Here is a 19,547-nt window from a genome sequence, read left to right as displayed (position 1 = left end):
GTAGATTATCTTTAATGAGAACTTTATCAAGCATTCAAGGTTGGGCTAAAAACTGGCGTTATTTTAGTTCACCATATCAGTTAGTGATTTCATAATCAGCCTCTATCTTGACCTTGAAGGTCCAATTCTTTCTCTAATGACTTTATTATAGTATCAACTCAAATACAACAGATAATATATACATAAAAGGAACATACTTGCGTAATTGTTGAGATCAAACTGTGACAGCGCATCTACTTTTTCTTTGGGTTTTTTAGGGCCTGATTTGGGGTCTTCTCTTTTTTTCCCTGTGGAATCTTTGGTGTTCTTTTGTCCTGTACCGTTAGGTGCTCCTTCCTGATGGTGTGCAGAGCTGCCATTGACGGGATCGACAACAGCTGTGCCTGCAGACTGGTCATCAAATGGCCTACAAAACAATAATCTGAGTTACTACTACCTCCACACAACCGAACAGAAGAAAAACGATCACTGGCAGTTTCTAGAGTTTAACCTAAGAAGAAACAGCAGTAGGCTAGAACACTCTTGACTCTAAAACCAATAAGGTTTAGGGACTTTTGTAGAGTACAACTTCACTAAAACTGAGCTTCCCAATAAAAGAGGTAGACTTTCTTTCCAGAATTAAATTCCAGAATTCCATCTGTGCCCTGAAGATTCTTGTTTATTGTCTTTATCATAGTATAAATAAGCTAATGAGCTTCCCAATAAAAGAGGTAGACTTTCTTTCCAGAATTAAATTCCAGAATTCCATCTGTGCCCTGAAGATTCTTGTTTATTGTGTTTATCATAGTAAAAATAAGCTAATCAACATGGCTTATAGCAGAAAATTCCTGTGATCCAAGCTAATCCAAAGTATTTGTTACTGAATCTTTTCCACACAGGGCAGCATATGAACAAATTTAAAAAGCGTTCTTTTTGCACTACTTTTTTTTTTTTAAAGTTCAATCAGATACGTAAATGTTAAGCATACAAAACAACACTTTCTTCTTTTTTTTTTTGAAGATTTTACTTATTTGACAGGGAGAGAGGGATCACAAGGAGGCAGAGAGAGAGGGAGAAGCAGGCTCCCTGCGGAGCAGAGAGCCCGATGTGGGGCTTGATCCCAAGACCCTGAGATCATGACCATAGCTGAAGGCAGAGGCTTAACCCACTGAGCCACCCAGGTGCCCCCCCCAAAAACACTTTAAATATGGAAATACTTCACAAACCAATAGTTTTTATTTCCTATCAAATTTTATTCTTGCATTTTTTTTATTTATGAAATTATATCATGGAAAATGGGTTTACAAATTCATTTTCATCTTAGCCAATAGCATCACTTGAGATAAAAGCTTAATTAAGTGCTTGACATAAGGCATGAACTCAAACATTTAAAGAATAAAATAATTTCTTCTATATGGGACTCTTTCAAAAGATTAATTACAATCAATAATTTATATTTCTGCAGATTCAAAGTTATTACCTACATGACACAAAGTCTTGCTAAGTTGTTGAGATCTACATTACATAAAAACCAGATCAAGATTTCCCTTGGGGGGTAAAAAAAGACTTCCTTTGAGTGTTACTACTCAAAACTCTAATATAGTCAATAACTACATTGTAACTACATATGCTATCCTAATTCTTTTGACCTTTCAAAGAAAGGTTCTGGGGCGCCTGGGTGGCTCAGTGGATTAAGCCTCTGCCTTCAGCTCAGGTCACGATCTCAGGGTCCTGGAACTGAACCCTGCGTCGGGCTCTCTGCTCAGCAGGGAGCCTGCTTCCCCCTCTCTCTCTGCCTGCCTCTCTGCCTACTTGTGATCTCTGTCAAATAAATAAATAAAATCTTTAAAAAAAAAATAAAAAAATAAAAAAATAAAAATAAAGAGAGGTTCAAATTCTGTGTTAAGAAGATATTCAGGAGAGACACCTGAGTGGCTCAGTCGATTAAGTGTCAAGTGCCTTCGGCTCAGGTCATGATCCAGGGTACCCGGGATCAAGCCGCACATAGGGCCCCTTGCTCAGTGGGGGGCCTGCTTCTCCCTCTGTCTGTGCTCTCTCTCTCTGACAAATAAATAAGTAAAATCTTTAAAAAAGAAAAAAAAAGGTACTTGGGAAACACAACTAGTCGCATTATTTCTCTAAACTTTTTCTAAGTTATCAGAAAGCAAAAATATTTTTGTTGATGGGTATGGTGACCTGAAATGCTAAGTATACTGCAACTAACCAATGGAGATTAATATATTACCTGAATAAATTATCAGCTCAGGCTACAAACCTGGGAATTTGATCAAAACCCTGAGAACACCGTAATAATAGCTGTTCACTATATACCACGTTAAGTTATGTAGTTCACAAACATCGTATCTTTAATCTTCACTAGTTTTTAGAAATACGATTATTTTCTCCCCATTTTACTAGTAAGGAAGCAGAGTTTATACAGGCAGTAAGTTACCAGAACTTACATTAATAACTAGCCAATATATGAATGAAAGAATGAACAATAACTAGACATGCTGCTACTGTAATTTTTCCCAATATTAAAGAAATTAATAGTTTACCATAAACAACATTTTAATATTTAAAAAAACAGACCAAGCTTTAGCACAGTTTCAGAAAATTGTTTAAAAATAAATCCAACGGTGTGTGGGGGGTGCCTGGGTGGCTAAATGGGTTAAAGCCTCTGCCTTCCGCTCAGGTCATGATCTCAGGGTCCTGGGATCAAGTCCTGCATCAGGCTCTCTGCTCAGCAGTCAGCCTGCTTCCTCCTCTCTCTCTCTCTGCCTACTTGTGATCTCTGTCTGTCAAATAAATAAAATCTTAAAAAAAATTAAATCCAACGGTATTTATGTTACTGGTGGCCTTGGTGGCAGTTCTGGGTCTCTATCCAGCTGGATCATTTACTGTATCTGCAACTCAAGAGAAAGATATAATTTATTCTTAGGTCCACGTTCACTTCTAGCAACCAGTACAGAGTGACAAAGCGTATGGTTAAAACGTATTCATTTAAGTCCCAGAAGACAGCTACGAGCCCCAGAGTTTTGTAAAGAGAAACTGAAAAAGGAGGGCTGCTCATTATTAGTAAGATGACTTACCAAAAAAAAAAAAAAAAAAACCTTACCAAAAGGAAGACACTGTACAGGTCCCTCCCTAGATGTATACATTCTTCCAAAGCTACAAATTCTTAAGACGACTCTTCTAGAAAAGGTAACTTAGAAGGCAAAGACTCCTGAAACCCATTAACCTCTCTCGCTCAACCACCATTACTTTGAGAACAGACAAAAAATTTAGGGGAGTCCAATGTCTGGGGTCCTCCACATAGACTGGCTTCTTTGCTCAGTTCAGCTTTCAGGTACGAATGCAATTAACAGCGAAAACAAAGTACTCACCCTCGTTTCCCACTTTTTGATGGTGGACCACTTCTCCGTTCATTTCTAGGACCTGAGAAATTCCTTCCGGATTTGGGTGGACCAGTGTTGCCGCGCCGATTCTGGCGATCTACACCAGGCCTCTGGCTAGAAAAACTTCTCTTCGCTATTTCCCTTTTTGGAGGTAAAACATTCTCTCCGGACTTTGTAACTGCTTGTGCATTCAAATCAGCATTTTTTTTCTCATCTCTCTCACGCCTCTCATTGAAATCACTGCTTTCAGAAGCTGTTTCCCATTCTTCATTTGCCTGATCTGAAGAGTTCTGGTTAGATAAGTCTGGTGTCTTGTTCCCAGAAATATCCCCAGCAGGGTTAACTGGTTCTTGAACCACATTGTTAACGGTGCCATTCGTGGGCACTGCTACCTCGTTGGTTTTGGAAGCAGCCTCTCTCTCTCTCAGACGTCTAAATCGAGGTGGCTTATCCTGCCTCGGAGGTCGGGTAGGACGCTGTCGTCGGGGTCTTTCTCTAGCTGGATCAAATTTTCGCTCAAATTTTGGAGGTCGTTTATCTGCTGGTATAGGAATAAATTGCTCATGTCTTCTTGGTGGCTCTCCGTCATCTGGTTTAGGAGCTTCTGCCTGCCTTGGGTTCCACTGATTATCCCTGTAAGCGGGTCTCCGTAAGGTGGAAGGGCGAGACGGCCTGCCTCCAGGATCCCTTCCACCGCGTCTGAACGTCCCCCCTCTGCCTCGCCGTGTGGGCTCTCCTTTGGGAAGGAAGCCTGGTTTAGATTTATCATCATCCCTCACGTAAGGCTTTTCTAGAGGTCTGTTATCTACGCGGATGTGATTTTCGGGCTTGAAAGAAGACTGAGGCTTTATAGGCTTTTTGTTTTCAGACCGCTCCTCTCTTTTGGGAAGTTTACCTTTGCTTAAACTATCCTTATCGCTTGCACTTTCATGAATCTCACTGTCTGTGTCAGTCTCTGAACCCCGCTGTCGTCGTCTTTTAGGAACAACTTCAAAATCAGAGCTCTCGCTTCGCGTTTCACTTTCTTCTCTCTGTCGAAGAGGTCCTGAGGGCACATGTTCTGTCCGTGGCTTATTGTCTCTATACTGAGGATAATCTCGAGCGTGGCCTCTCCCACCCCGGCCACGCCCTCCATAAGAACCTCTATAGCTTCGGCCTCTGGAATAGTATTCACCCCGGCCTCGACCTCTGTATCCTTGATCTGGAAACCAATCTCTATCTCTAGCTTCTTTCCAATAGGTCCTAGGGGGTAAAGTGGATTCTTTTTTAACTGCGGGTCTGGAATCCGGTCGAGGCCGCTCTAAAACAAGGTCTTTGCTACCAAGTTTCTCAGGCTGTTTTTCTTCTTTGACTGCTGGTGCTGGGACCGTTGGCTGGTTTACAGTTTTAGCCACAGGCTCTACCTCAACGCTACTTACAGGTTCCGAGGGCTTCTCAGCATCTTGAGGTGGCTTTTGAACCACAGCTGAAGCTTCTGCTGAAGGTAATTTCTCCAGTTCTGGTGGAGGTGGTGGAGGAACCGACTGTGGCTGAGCTGGTGCAGCAGGCGCTGGGACTGCAGGAAGAGGATCTTTCTTTTCAGTCTTTTCAGGTTTCACAACTTTTTCAGTGACCTTTTCTCCCTTTTCCCCTTCTTTCTCCTTCCGCTGCTCTCGCTCCTCTTTCATATCCCTAAGTATAGGTTTTTTAATGGGACCTGATCTTCTCACAGGCCTATCGTTACCTTCTTCTCTTCTGTTGGAGCTTGGCCTTGGGCCCCAACGAGTTTCTGATTTAGATTTATATAGTTTTTCAGGTTTTGGTCCCTCTGAAGATCGTATAAAGCCATCCTTCTTTGGTTTTTCTTCTGTCCTTTCTGCTGGTTCCTTTGAATCAAGGCATCTGCTGGTTACTTTAGGAATGCTTGCAGATGGGTCATTTCTTTGCTCCTCTGATTTTGGGGTATGGTTAGATCCATGGGAAACACTTCTTTTCCGGGCAGGCAGGCTTTCTCCAGCCGAAATTCGCTCTTCTTGAGGAGTGCCTATAGTTTTTTGATCAGGTATATCAAAACAAGCAGACTGATTGTTTGTGTCAGTATGACGAGGTCTAACATCTTCCACAGATCTGCTTAAGAACTTTTGTGCTTCTGTCTCACTGGATTCTCTGACAAAGTCTGCTTTTGGATGAACCTCTAATTGACTATGTTCTACAGGATAAGCAGCAGTAACCTGTTCCTGATCCCGTGGGGCTTCAGACCTAAAAAAATGAGAATTCAGAAGCATAACTATCAAGAGAAGCCCCTTCTCACAAGTGTACAGCAAAATAATCCCTCTAATTATAAACCACAAATGTCTAATCATAAAAACAATTTAAAAAGGATCCTAATCTTTATTAACCTTAAAAAGTTTACTGCAGCATTATTCGCAATGGCTGAGGTAGGAACAACCCTCAGTGTCCACTGACAGATGAATGGAGTAAGAGAATGTGGTATGTACATATAATACAGTGTCCTTTAGACACTAAGAAGAAAATACTGTTATATGCTACCAGATGAATGAGAACATTATGCTAAGTGAAATGAGTAAGCACAGGACAAACACTGTAGGACTCCCACTTATATGAGGTGTATGACTCATGTCATGTATGACTCATGTATGAGGTTATCAGACTCATCCAAGCATAAAGTGGAATGGTGACTGCCAGGGACTCGGAGGAACAAGGAAATTATTGGCTACTTAGTGGGTATAAAGTTTCAGTCTTTCAAGATGAAGAAATTCTAGAAATGTAAAAGCACCATGCTTATAGTTAACAATACTGTACTGAACACTCAAAATTTCACTGATGGTAGCTGCCACATTGTATTTCTTCCCTACAATTACAAATGAACTTCACTCCTTAAGGGAAAAAAGCATGGAAGTTAGGCCATGCTGATGTGAATTTTTAATCCATCAAGACTAGTAATTCCTGGGACGCCTGGGTGGCTCAGAGGGTTAAGCGGCTGCCTTCGGCTCAGGTCATGATCCCAGCATCCTGGGATCGAGTCCCACATCGGGCTCCTTGCTCATCGGGGAGCCTGCTTCTCCCTCTGCCTCTGCTTGCCATTCTGTCTGCCTGTGCTTGCTCTCTCTCCCTCTCTCTCTCTGACAAATAAATAAATAAAATCTTAAAAAAAAAAAAAAAAAGACTAGTAATTCCCTTCTATAATCAAAGAATACGCTAGAGTAGATCTTTCTTCCCCATAGAATCAGCATTATAAAATATACTCGATAAAAGGGAAGAAGTTCTAAGTTTATGGTTATAAGTTACTACAGATCACCAATTATCTCCTTCAAGTTATCTCTGTAAATTAGTATTTGCCTTTATCTTGGCATTAGAAGACTTCCACGAGGTACTGATAATAAAACGTCCACCATTTTTCATTAGTGGAAAACTGTAGCAACACTTTAAGCTAGACTACATGTCAAATAGTAGAAACTTGCCAATTTTACATACAACACGGAATTTCATTATTTAATTCAAGTGTACAGAACTAGGTGACAAAATGCTCTAATGAAGAAATGACAGAAAAAGCAAGCATGTCCAAAAATGCAATGACATAAACTAAAAGGGAGGTAATCAGATTTGTCACTCAGTCCTAAATCAGAATGATCTTCAGGGACACCACAGTTTTCATTTTACCACAGTATTCAATTTGTATTAATAACTTCTATAATTACCTTGCATCCTCAGGTTCTTCTGTTGCCTTGGGAGTAGTGGCCTGCGGAGGCTCAGTATGAGGATAGGGATCCGACCCCCACATAACACGAGGTTCAGACAGGGAGACTGCGTGATCTCTTGTAGATCGTGCTATGTGCTCAAATGACTCCGAACTGTTTGCTGATCCTTCCATCTGTTCTCTTCTCATTAATGGCTTAGGAGGAATCATTCCTTAAAAAAAGTCGGAAAAAGTTGGGAAAAACAATCATTATACACATACTACGTAGTATATATTACTATACATATTATAGTACACAATAATATACTATATATACTATTACATATAGTATATACCAATATACTACTACTACAAATACTAAGTTGGAATTCTATATTGGAATTCTATACTTGAGCTAAAGAAATCCTTTCTGCCAAGTGAGGAACTCAAGAAATGATAAATGAAAATTATACAAGTTTTTCTGTGAATGAAATTTTCACTGTTGCTATTAAACAGATTTAAGAGGGGGCACCTGGGTGGCTCAATCAGTTAAGCTTCTGACTTTGGATCTCTGGTCATGATCCCAGATCAAGCCTTACAGCAGGGGAGCCTGATTCTCTCCCTCTCCCCCCCCCCCGCCCTCTCAAATAAATAGATAGAATCTTAAAAAAAAGGTCTAAGAACTGAGGAAGCAAACAAAGCAAACCATAATAGCCTATTTTTACCTTAAAGGAAAAAAAAATATATATACAATGCCTATCAAAGAACATGTATGATACCTCTATGCATGTTAATAAAAACACAGTGATGATTATACTGGTAGTGACAGATTTCCAGAGAAAATATTTCTTACAGATAATTCCATTAATGTAGTTTAGTCTGACTAGTTGATCAATGCTATTTATTATGCCTCTTAAATTTGAAAACTGCAGTAGAAATTTTGAAATTAAGACATGATTTTTATTTTTTTAAAGATTTTATTTATTTGACAGACCGAGATCACAAGTAGGCAGAGAGGCAAGCAGAGAGGGGCAGGTGGAAGCAGGCTCCCCGCTGGGCAGGGAGCCCAATGCGGGGCTCGATCCCAGGACCCTGAGATCATGACCTGAGCTAAAGGCAGAGACTTAACCCACTGAGCCACCCAGGCGCCCCAAGACATGATTCTTGATCATATTCTTAACACCCCCCAAATTTTCCTCTATAGCATTCTGTTAATGAATTATCTGGATTTATCCCGACAGATTCCATGCAACACTGCTGAGTCACTTGTTTTCAGCTCCCTATGGGAAAAAAGTATTTGGCAGACAAAACTGAAAAGCTGGAATACAGAATACATGGACAAAATTTAAATGCTTTAACACTTAAAAGAGTGAAAACAATTTACCAAATAACAAAATATTTTCAGACTAAAAAAATTTTAAAATATTTACAAAACAGAAAAGAACTAGTGTTTTGGTATTATCACACATATGATACAGTGTCTGGCATTTAACTACTCTGTGCTGAAAGTTACAGAATTTTTTGATTAAAAATCTAGGCACCCTTGGAGCGCCTGGGTGGCTCAGCCAATTAAGTGTCTGACCCTTGATTTCAGCTCAGATCATGATTTCAGGATCTTGAGACTGAGCCCTATATTAGGCCCCCTGCTCAGTGATGAGTCTGCTTCAGAGTCTCTCTGTCTTACCCTCTGTCCCTCCCCTAGCCTATGTGTGCATTCTTGCTCTCAAAAAAGATAAATCTAAAAAAAAAAAAAAAAAATCTAGGCAACCTGGGGTGCCTGGGTAGGTGTCTGACGCTTGCTCTTGGCTCGGGTCGTGATCCTTCATGGTTGGGAGACTGAGCCCGTGTCAGGCTCCGTGCTCATTGGGAAATCTGCTTCAGATGCTCTCTCCCTCTCCCTCTCCCTCTGCCTCTGCCCCTCCCACTCATGTGTGCTCACTCACTCTCTAAAATAAAATCTTTAAAAATAAAAAATCGGGGGCACCTGGGTGGCTCAGTGGGTTAAAGCCTCTGCCTTCAGCTCAGGTCATGATCCTGGGGTCCTGGGATCAAACCCCGCATCAAGCTCTCTACTCAGCGGGGAGCCTGCTTCCTCCTCTCTCTCTCTCTCTCTCTCTCTCTCTCTCTGCCTGCCCTTCTGCCCAGTTGTGATCTCTATCTATCAAATAAATAAATAAAAGCTTAAAAAAAAAAAAGAAAAAAAGAAAAAAATCTAGGGGCACCTGGGTGGCTCAGTCAGTTAAGCATCCAACTTCAGCTCGGGTCATGATCTTGGGGACCTAGGATGGAGCTTTGAGCTGGGCTCCCTGCTGGGCGGGAGTCTGCTTGTCTTTCTCCCTCTCCCTCTACTCCTGCTCTCCACTTGTGCACATGTACTCTCTCTCCAATAAATAAATAAAATCTTAAAAAACATATCTAGGCACCCTACTTTAAGTTCTTCCTAGATTAGAGTAGGACGGCAGGACGACGACCCGCGTGGCCGCCAGCGAGCCACACACCAACTTCAACTCACCGGGATGAATGGGCGGGATGTCCATGGCGGGTCTACCTGACATCATCCGAGGATCCATGTACGACTGCATCATGAGCCACCTGGGGTCAAAACCCATAGAAGCCAGGTGCTGAGGGTGGGGCTGCATGGGCTGGTAGAGAGGTCTGTGCGGCGGAGGAGGGACGGCGCCGCCGGATGGCTGTGAGGGCACCGGCTGCGGGAGCACACCTTGCTGCTGCCACTGCTGCTGCTTCAACTGCTCCTGAGAAAGCAGGACCCCGCATCTTGAGACTTTAGCTCGTTTATCATAGTAAAAATAAGCTAATCAACATGGCTTATAGCAGAAAATTCCTGTGATCCAAGCTAATCCAAAGTATTTGTTACTGAATCTTTTCCACACAGGGCAGCATATGAACAAATTTAAAAAGCGTTCTTTTTGCACTACTTTTTTTTTTTTTAAAGTTCAATCAGATACGTAAATGTTAAGCATACAAAACAACACTTTCTTCTTTTTTTTTTTGAAGATTTTACTTATTTGACAGGGAGAGAGGGATCACAAGGAGGCAGAGAGAGAGGGAGAAGCAGGCTCCCTGCGGAGCAGAGAGCCCGATGTGGGGCTTGATCCCAAGACCCTGAGATCATGACCATAGCTGAAGGCAGAGGCTTAACCCACTGAGCCACCCAGGTGCCCCCCCCAAAAACACTTTAAATATGGAAATACTTCACAAACCAATAGTTTTTATTTCCTATCAAATTTTATTCTTGCATTTTTTTTATTTATGAAATTATATCATGGAAAATGGGTTTACAAATTCATTTTCATCTTAGCCAATAGCATCACTTGAGATAAAAGCTTAATTAAGTGCTTGACATAAGGCATGAACTCAAACATTTAAAGAATAAAATAATTTCTTCTATATGGGACTCTTTCAAAAGATTAATTACAATCAATAATTTATATTTCTGCAGATTCAAAGTTATTACCTACATGACACAAAGTCTTGCTAAGTTGTTGAGATCTACATTACATAAAAACCAGATCAAGATTTCCCTTGGGGGGTAAAAAAAGACTTCCTTTGAGTGTTACTACTCAAAACTCTAATATAGTCAATAACTACATTGTAACTACATATGCTATCCTAATTCTTTTGACCTTTCAAAGAAAGGTTCTGGGGCGCCTGGGTGGCTCAGTGGATTAAGCCTCTGCCTTCAGCTCAGGTCACGATCTCAGGGTCCTGGAACTGAACCCTGCGTCGGGCTCTCTGCTCAGCAGGGAGCCTGCTTCCCCCTCTCTCTCTGCCTGCCTCTCTGCCTACTTGTGATCTCTGTCAAATAAATAAATAAAATCTTTAAAAAAAAAATAAAAAAATAAAAAAATAAAAATAAAGAGAGGTTCAAATTCTGTGTTAAGAAGATATTCAGGAGAGACACCTGAGTGGCTCAGTCGATTAAGTGTCAAGTGCCTTCGGCTCAGGTCATGATCCAGGGTACCCGGGATCAAGCCGCACATAGGGCCCCTTGCTCAGTGGGGGGCCTGCTTCTCCCTCTGTCTGTGCTCTCTCTCTCTGACAAATAAATAAGTAAAATCTTTAAAAAAGAAAAAAAAAGGTACTTGGGAAACACAACTAGTCGCATTATTTCTCTAAACTTTTTCTAAGTTATCAGAAAGCAAAAATATTTTTGTTGATGGGTATGGTGACCTGAAATGCTAAGTATACTGCAACTAACCAATGGAGATTAATATATTACCTGAATAAATTATCAGCTCAGGCTACAAACCTGGGAATTTGATCAAAACCCTGAGAACACCGTAATAATAGCTGTTCACTATATACCACGTTAAGTTATGTAGTTCACAAACATCGTATCTTTAATCTTCACTAGTTTTTAGAAATACGATTATTTTCTCCCCATTTTACTAGTAAGGAAGCAGAGTTTATACAGGCAGTAAGTTACCAGAACTTACATTAATAACTAGCCAATATATGAATGAAAGAATGAACAATAACTAGACATGCTGCTACTGTAATTTTTCCCAATATTAAAGAAATTAATAGTTTACCATAAACAACATTTTAATATTTAAAAAAACAGACCAAGCTTTAGCACAGTTTCAGAAAATTGTTTAAAAATAAATCCAACGGTGTGTGGGGGGTGCCTGGGTGGCTAAATGGGTTAAAGCCTCTGCCTTCCGCTCAGGTCATGATCTCAGGGTCCTGGGATCAAGTCCTGCATCAGGCTCTCTGCTCAGCAGTCAGCCTGCTTCCTCCTCTCTCTCTCTCTGCCTACTTGTGATCTCTGTCTGTCAAATAAATAAAATCTTAAAAAAAATTAAATCCAACGGTATTTATGTTACTGGTGGCCTTGGTGGCAGTTCTGGGTCTCTATCCAGCTGGATCATTTACTGTATCTGCAACTCAAGAGAAAGATATAATTTATTCTTAGGTCCACGTTCACTTCTAGCAACCAGTACAGAGTGACAAAGCGTATGGTTAAAACGTATTCATTTAAGTCCCAGAAGACAGCTACGAGCCCCAGAGTTTTGTAAAGAGAAACTGAAAAAGGAGGGCTGCTCATTATTAGTAAGATGACTTACCAAAAAAAAAAAAAAAAAAAAAACCTTACCAAAAGGAAGACACTGTACAGGTCCCTCCCTAGATGTATACATTCTTCCAAAGCTACAAATTCTTAAGACGACTCTTCTAGAAAAGGTAACTTAGAAGGCAAAGACTCCTGAAACCCATTAACCTCTCTCGCTCAACCACCATTACTTTGAGAACAGACAAAAAATTTAGGGGAGTCCAATGTCTGGGGTCCTCCACATAGACTGGCTTCTTTGCTCAGTTCAGCTTTCAGGTACGAATGCAATTAACAGCGAAAACAAAGTACTCACCCTCGTTTCCCACTTTTTGATGGTGGACCACTTCTCCGTTCATTTCTAGGACCTGAGAAATTCCTTCCGGATTTGGGTGGACCAGTGTTGCCGCGCCGATTCTGGCGATCTACACCAGGCCTCTGGCTAGAAAAACTTCTCTTCGCTATTTCCCTTTTTGGAGGTAAAACATTCTCTCCGGACTTTGTAACTGCTTGTGCATTCAAATCAGCATTTTTTTTCTCATCTCTCTCACGCCTCTCATTGAAATCACTGCTTTCAGAAGCTGTTTCCCATTCTTCATTTGCCTGATCTGAAGAGTTCTGGTTAGATAAGTCTGGTGTCTTGTTCCCAGAAATATCCCCAGCAGGGTTAACTGGTTCTTGAACCACATTGTTAACGGTGCCATTCGTGGGCACTGCTACCTCGTTGGTTTTGGAAGCAGCCTCTCTCTCTCTCAGACGTCTAAATCGAGGTGGCTTATCCTGCCTCGGAGGTCGGGTAGGACGCTGTCGTCGGGGTCTTTCTCTAGCTGGATCAAATTTTCGCTCAAATTTTGGAGGTCGTTTATCTGCTGGTATAGGAATAAATTGCTCATGTCTTCTTGGTGGCTCTCCGTCATCTGGTTTAGGAGCTTCTGCCTGCCTTGGGTTCCACTGATTATCCCTGTAAGCGGGTCTCCGTAAGGTGGAAGGGCGAGACGGCCTGCCTCCAGGATCCCTTCCACCGCGTCTGAACGTCCCCCCTCTGCCTCGCCGTGTGGGCTCTCCTTTGGGAAGGAAGCCTGGTTTAGATTTATCATCATCCCTCACGTAAGGCTTTTCTAGAGGTCTGTTATCTACGCGGATGTGATTTTCGGGCTTGAAAGAAGACTGAGGCTTTATAGGCTTTTTGTTTTCAGACCGCTCCTCTCTTTTGGGAAGTTTACCTTTGCTTAAACTATCCTTATCGCTTGCACTTTCATGAATCTCACTGTCTGTGTCAGTCTCTGAACCCCGCTGTCGTCGTCTTTTAGGAACAACTTCAAAATCAGAGCTCTCGCTTCGCGTTTCACTTTCTTCTCTCTGTCGAAGAGGTCCTGAGGGCACATGTTCTGTCCGTGGCTTATTGTCTCTATACTGAGGATAATCTCGAGCGTGGCCTCTCCCACCCCGGCCACGCCCTCCATAAGAACCTCTATAGCTTCGGCCTCTGGAATAGTATTCACCCCGGCCTCGACCTCTGTATCCTTGATCTGGAAACCAATCTCTATCTCTAGCTTCTTTCCAATAGGTCCTAGGGGGTAAAGTGGATTCTTTTTTAACTGCGGGTCTGGAATCCGGTCGAGGCCGCTCTAAAACAAGGTCTTTGCTACCAAGTTTCTCAGGCTGTTTTTCTTCTTTGACTGCTGGTGCTGGGACCGTTGGCTGGTTTACAGTTTTAGCCACAGGCTCTACCTCAACGCTACTTACAGGTTCCGAGGGCTTCTCAGCATCTTGAGGTGGCTTTTGAACCACAGCTGAAGCTTCTGCTGAAGGTAATTTCTCCAGTTCTGGTGGAGGTGGTGGAGGAACCGACTGTGGCTGAGCTGGTGCAGCAGGCGCTGGGACTGCAGGAAGAGGATCTTTCTTTTCAGTCTTTTCAGGTTTCACAACTTTTTCAGTGACCTTTTCTCCCTTTTCCCCTTCTTTCTCCTTCCGCTGCTCTCGCTCCTCTTTCATATCCCTAAGTATAGGTTTTTTAATGGGACCTGATCTTCTCACAGGCCTATCGTTACCTTCTTCTCTTCTGTTGGAGCTTGGCCTTGGGCCCCAACGAGTTTCTGATTTAGATTTATATAGTTTTTCAGGTTTTGGTCCCTCTGAAGATCGTATAAAGCCATCCTTCTTTGGTTTTTCTTCTGTCCTTTCTGCTGGTTCCTTTGAATCAAGGCATCTGCTGGTTACTTTAGGAATGCTTGCAGATGGGTCATTTCTTTGCTCCTCTGATTTTGGGGTATGGTTAGATCCATGGGAAACACTTCTTTTCCGGGCAGGCAGGCTTTCTCCAGCCGAAATTCGCTCTTCTTGAGGAGTGCCTATAGTTTTTTGATCAGGTATATCAAAACAAGCAGACTGATTGTTTGTGTCAGTATGACGAGGTCTAACATCTTCCACAGATCTGCTTAAGAACTTTTGTGCTTCTGTCTCACTGGATTCTCTGACAAAGTCTGCTTTTGGATGAACCTCTAATTGACTATGTTCTACAGGATAAGCAGCAGTAACCTGTTCCTGATCCCGTGGGGCTTCAGACCTAAAAAAATGAGAATTCAGAAGCATAACTATCAAGAGAAGCCCCTTCTCACAAGTGTACAGCAAAATAATCCCTCTAATTATAAACCACAAATGTCTAATCATAAAAACAATTTAAAAAGGATCCTAATCTTTATTAACCTTAAAAAGTTTACTGCAGCATTATTCGCAATGGCTGAGGTAGGAACAACCCTCAGTGTCCACTGACAGATGAATGGAGTAAGAGAATGTGGTATGTACATATAATACAGTGTCCTTTAGACACTAAGAAGAAAATACTGTTATATGCTACCAGATGAATGAGAACATTATGCTAAGTGAAATGAGTAAGCACAGGACAAACACTGTAGGACTCCCACTTATATGAGGTGTATGACTCATGTCATGTATGACTCATGTATGAGGTTATCAGACTCATCCAAGCATAAAGTGGAATGGTGACTGCCAGGGACTCGGAGGAACAAGGAAATTATTGGCTACTTAGTGGGTATAAAGTTTCAGTCTTTCAAGATGAAGAAATTCTAGAAATGTAAAAGCACCATGCTTATAGTTAACAATACTGTACTGAACACTCAAAATTTCACTGATGGTAGCTGCCACATTGTATTTCTTCCCTACAATTACAAATGAACTTCACTCCTTAAGGGAAAAAAGCATGGAAGTTAGGCCATGCTGATGTGAATTTTTAATCCATCAAGACTAGTAATTCCTGGGACGCCTGGGTGGCTCAGAGGGTTAAGCGGCTGCCTTCGGCTCAGGTCATGATCCCAGCATCCTGGGATCGAGTCCCACATCGGGCTCCTTGCTCATCGGGGAGCCTGCTTCTCCCTCTGCCTCTGCTTGCCATTCTGTCTGCCTGTGCTTGCTCTCTCTCCCTCTCTCTCTCTGACAAATAAATAAATAAAATCTTAAAAAAAAAAAAAAAAAAAGACTAGTAATTCCCTTCTATAATCAAAGAATACGCTAGAGTAGATCTTTCTTCCCCATAGAATCAGCATTATAAAATATACTCGATAAAAGGGAAGAAGTTCTAAGTTTATGGTTATAAGTTACTACAGATCACCAATTATCTCCTTCAAGTTATCTCTGTAAATTAGTATTTGCCTTTATCTTGGCATTAGAAGACTTCCACGAGGTACTGATAATAAAACGTCCACCATTTTTCATTAGTGGAAAACTGTAGCAACACTTTAAGCTAGACTACATGTCAAATAGTAGAAACTTGCCAATTTTACATACAACACGGAATTTCATTATTTAATTCAAGTGTACAGAACTAGGTGACAAAATGCTCTAATGAAGAAATGACAGAAAAAGCAAGCATGTCCAAAAATGCAATGACATAAACTAAAAGGGAGGTAATCAGATTTGTCACTCAGTCCTAAATCAGAATGATCTTCAGGGACACCACAGTTTTCATTTTACCACAGTATTCAATTTGTATTAATAACTTCTATAATTACCTTGCATCCTCAGGTTCTTCTGTTGCCTTGGGAGTAGTGGCCTGCGGAGGCTCAGTATGAGGATAGGGATCCGACCCCCACATAACACGAGGTTCAGACAGGGAGACTGCGTGATCTCTTGTAGATCGTGCTATGTGCTCAAATGACTCCGAACTGTTTGCTGATCCTTCCATCTGTTCTCTTCTCATTAATGGCTTAGGAGGAATCATTCCTTAAAAAAAGTCGGAAAAAGTTGGGAAAAACAATCATTATACACATACTACGTAGTATATATTACTATACATATTATAGTACACAATAATATACTATATATACTATTACATATAGTATATACCAATATACTACTACTACAAATACTAAGTTGGAATTCTATATTGGAATTCTATACTTGAGCTAAAGAAATCCTTTCTGCCAAGTGAGGAACTCAAGAAATGATAAATGAAAATTATACAAGTTTTTCTGTGAATGAAATTTTCACTGTTGCTATTAAACAGATTTAAGAGGGGGCACCTGGGTGGCTCAATCAGTTAAGCTTCTGACTTTGGATCTCTGGTCATGATCCCAGATCAAGCCTTACAGCAGGGGAGCCTGATTCTCTCCCTCTCCCCCCCCCCCGCCCTCTCAAATAAATAGATAGAATCTTAAAAAAAAGGTCTAAGAACTGAGGAAGCAAACAAAGCAAACCATAATAGCCTATTTTTACCTTAAAGGAAAAAAAAATATATATACAATGCCTATCAAAGAACATGTATGATACCTCTATGCATGTTAATAAAAACACAGTGATGATTATACTGGTAGTGACAGATTTCCAGAGAAAATATTTCTTACAGATAATTCCATTAATGTAGTTTAGTCTGACTAGTTGATCAATGCTATTTATTATGCCTCTTAAATTTGAAAACTGCAGTAGAAATTTTGAAATTAAGACATGATTTTTATTTTTTTAAAGATTTTATTTATTTGACAGACCGAGATCACAAGTAGGCAGAGAGGCAAGCAGAGAGGGGCAGGTGGAAGCAGGCTCCCCGCTGGGCAGGGAGCCCAATGCGGGGCTCGATCCCAGGACCCTGAGATCATGACCTGAGCTAAAGGCAGAGACTTAACCCACTGAGCCACCCAGGCGCCCCAAGACATGATTCTTGATCATATTCTTAACACCCCCCAAATTTTCCTCTATAGCATTCTGTTAATGAATTATCTGGATTTATCCCGACAGATTCCATGCAACACTGCTGAGTCACTTGTTTTCAGCTCCCTATGGGAAAAAAGTATTTGGCAGACAAAACTGAAAAGCTGGAATACAGAATACATGGACAAAATTTAAATGCTTTAACACTTAAAAGAGTGAAAACAATTTACCAAATAACAAAATATTTTCAGACTAAAAAAATTTTAAAATATTTACAAAACAGAAAAGAACTAGTGTTTTGGTATTATCACACATATGATACAGTGTCTGGCATTTAACTACTCTGTGCTGAAAGTTACAGAATTTTTTGATTAAAAATCTAGGCACCCTTGGAGCGCCTGGGTGGCTCAGCCAATTAAGTGTCTGACCCTTGATTTCAGCTCAGATCATGATTTCAGGATCTTGAGACTGAGCCCTATATTAGGCCCCCTGCTCAGTGATGAGTCTGCTTCAGAGTCTCTCTGTCTTACCCTCTGTCCCTCCCCTAGCCTATGTGTGCATTCTTGCTCTCAAAAAAGATAAATCTAAAAAAAAAAAAAAAAAAAAAAAAAAAAATCTAGGCAACCTGGGGTGCCTGGGTAGGTGTCTGACGCTTGCTCTTGGCTCGGGTCGTGATCCTTCATGGTTGGGAGACTGAGCCCGTGTCAGGCTCCGTGCTCATTGGGAAATCTGCTTCAGATGCTCTCTCCCTCTCCCTCTCCCTCTGCCTCTGCCCCTCCCACTCATGTGTGCTCACTCACTCTCTAAAATAAAATCTTTAAAAATAAAAAATCGGGGGCACCTGGGTGGCTCAGTGGGTTAAAGCCTCTGCCTTCAGCTCAGGTCATGATCCTGGGGTCCTGGGATCAAACCCCGCATCAAGCTCTCTACTCAGCGGGGAGCCTGCTTCCTCCTCTCTCTCTCTCTCTCTCTCTCTCTCTCTCTGCCTGCCCTTCTGCCCAGTTGTGATCTCTATCTATCAAATAAATAAATAAAAGCTTAAAAAAAAAAAAGAAAAAAAGAAAAAAATCTAGGGGCACCTGGGTGGCTCAGTCAGTTAAGCATCCAACTTCAGCTCGGGTCATGATCTTGGGGACCTAGGATGGAGCTTTGAGCTGGGCTCCCTGCTGGGCGGGAGTCTGCTTGTCTTTCTCCCTCTCCCTCTACTCCTGCTCTCCACTTGTGCACATGTACTCTCTCTCCAATAAATAAATAAAATCTTAAAAAACATATCTAGGCACCCTACTTTAAGTTCTTCCTAGATTAGAGTAGGACGGCAGGACGACGACCCGCGTGGCCGCCAGCGAGCCACACACCAACTTCAACTCACCGGGATGAATGGGCGGGATGTCCATGGCGGGTCTACCTGACATCATCCGAGGATCCATGTACGACTGCATCATGAGCCACCTGGGGTCAAAACCCATAGAAGCCAGGTGCTGAGGGTGGGGCTGCATGGGCTGGTAGAGAGGTCTGTGCGGCGGAGGAGGGACGGCGCCGCCGGATGGCTGTGAGGGCACCGGCTGCGGGAGCACACCTTGCTGCTGCCACTGCTGCTGCTTCAACTGCTCCTGAGAAAGCAGGACCCCGCATCTTGAGACTTTAGCTCCACGGGAGAAATCAACGTAATCAATTGTATCAGAAAAGAACAGGGAAACCAACTCCAAAGTATTTAAGAGTGAGCGATGGTAAGTCGAAAGACAGAAGATAAGTCATGACATTTTGGCCTTAAGGACTTAATCACGCATTAATTATACTAGAGAAATCATTCCCCACAAAGGAAGATGGTGTCTATAAACGAGGCAGAGGAGAAAAAACCGACACAGAAGTTTATGGTAAAACCCATTATCAACAACCTTTTATTAAAAAGGTAAAGAATTCCACGGAAAATTTTTGTGCTTTGTGTATTTTAGGTTTCATGTCAAACTACTTCTCAGACTACTGAGTAAACTTTTCAATCATACATACATGATAAAATGTTTTACTGTTACCTGCTGCCGCTGAAATCGAGGTGGTAAAGACTTCTGAAACTGTTTAAAATAACCAGATAACACAGCAGGTCGAGGTTGAGAGCCCAATTCTGGCTCTGTTTCATGTACCACTTGCGCGGTCTCTTTCTCACCGCGACTGCTATCTTGTCGAGTGAAAACTGCATCATCCTCTGTCCAAAGAAAGGGCGAAAAATAACGATATTCACCTATGACACTTACCAAATACATGATGTGTG

At 41.7% G+C, this 19,547-nt stretch overlaps 1 protein-coding gene across 1 annotated transcript in view; it reads right to left on the bottom strand.

Moving 5' to 3' along the window:
- LOC111150902 (proline rich coiled-coil 2C) overlaps nucleotides 1-19,547 on the bottom strand; it is a 105,358-nt gene that overhangs the window by 35,673 nt on the left and 50,138 nt on the right. The window contains exons 13-18 of the mRNA XM_022508589.1: nucleotides 19,312-19,481; nucleotides 18,856-18,891; nucleotides 9,566-9,779; nucleotides 7,076-7,286; nucleotides 3,366-5,615; nucleotides 198-406 (exon numbers count right to left, since the gene is read on the bottom strand). Coding sequence (XP_022364297.1) covers nucleotides 198-406; nucleotides 3,366-5,615; nucleotides 7,076-7,286; nucleotides 9,566-9,779; nucleotides 18,856-18,891; nucleotides 19,312-19,481 — 3,090 coding nt within the window. The remainder of the gene's footprint in view (nucleotides 1-197; nucleotides 407-3,365; nucleotides 5,616-7,075; nucleotides 7,287-9,565; nucleotides 9,780-18,855; nucleotides 18,892-19,311; nucleotides 19,482-19,547) is intronic.

Source organism: Enhydra lutris, unplaced genomic scaffold (assembly GCF_002288905.1).
Source record: "Enhydra lutris kenyoni isolate GAN:26980312 unplaced genomic scaffold, ASM228890v2 scaffoldscaffold24, whole genome shotgun sequence".
Taxonomy (NCBI): Eukaryota; Metazoa; Chordata; class Mammalia; order Carnivora; family Mustelidae; genus Enhydra; species Enhydra lutris.
Note: the sequence above shows the minus strand (reverse complement) of the source record. Positions and strands in the feature narration are given on the sequence as shown.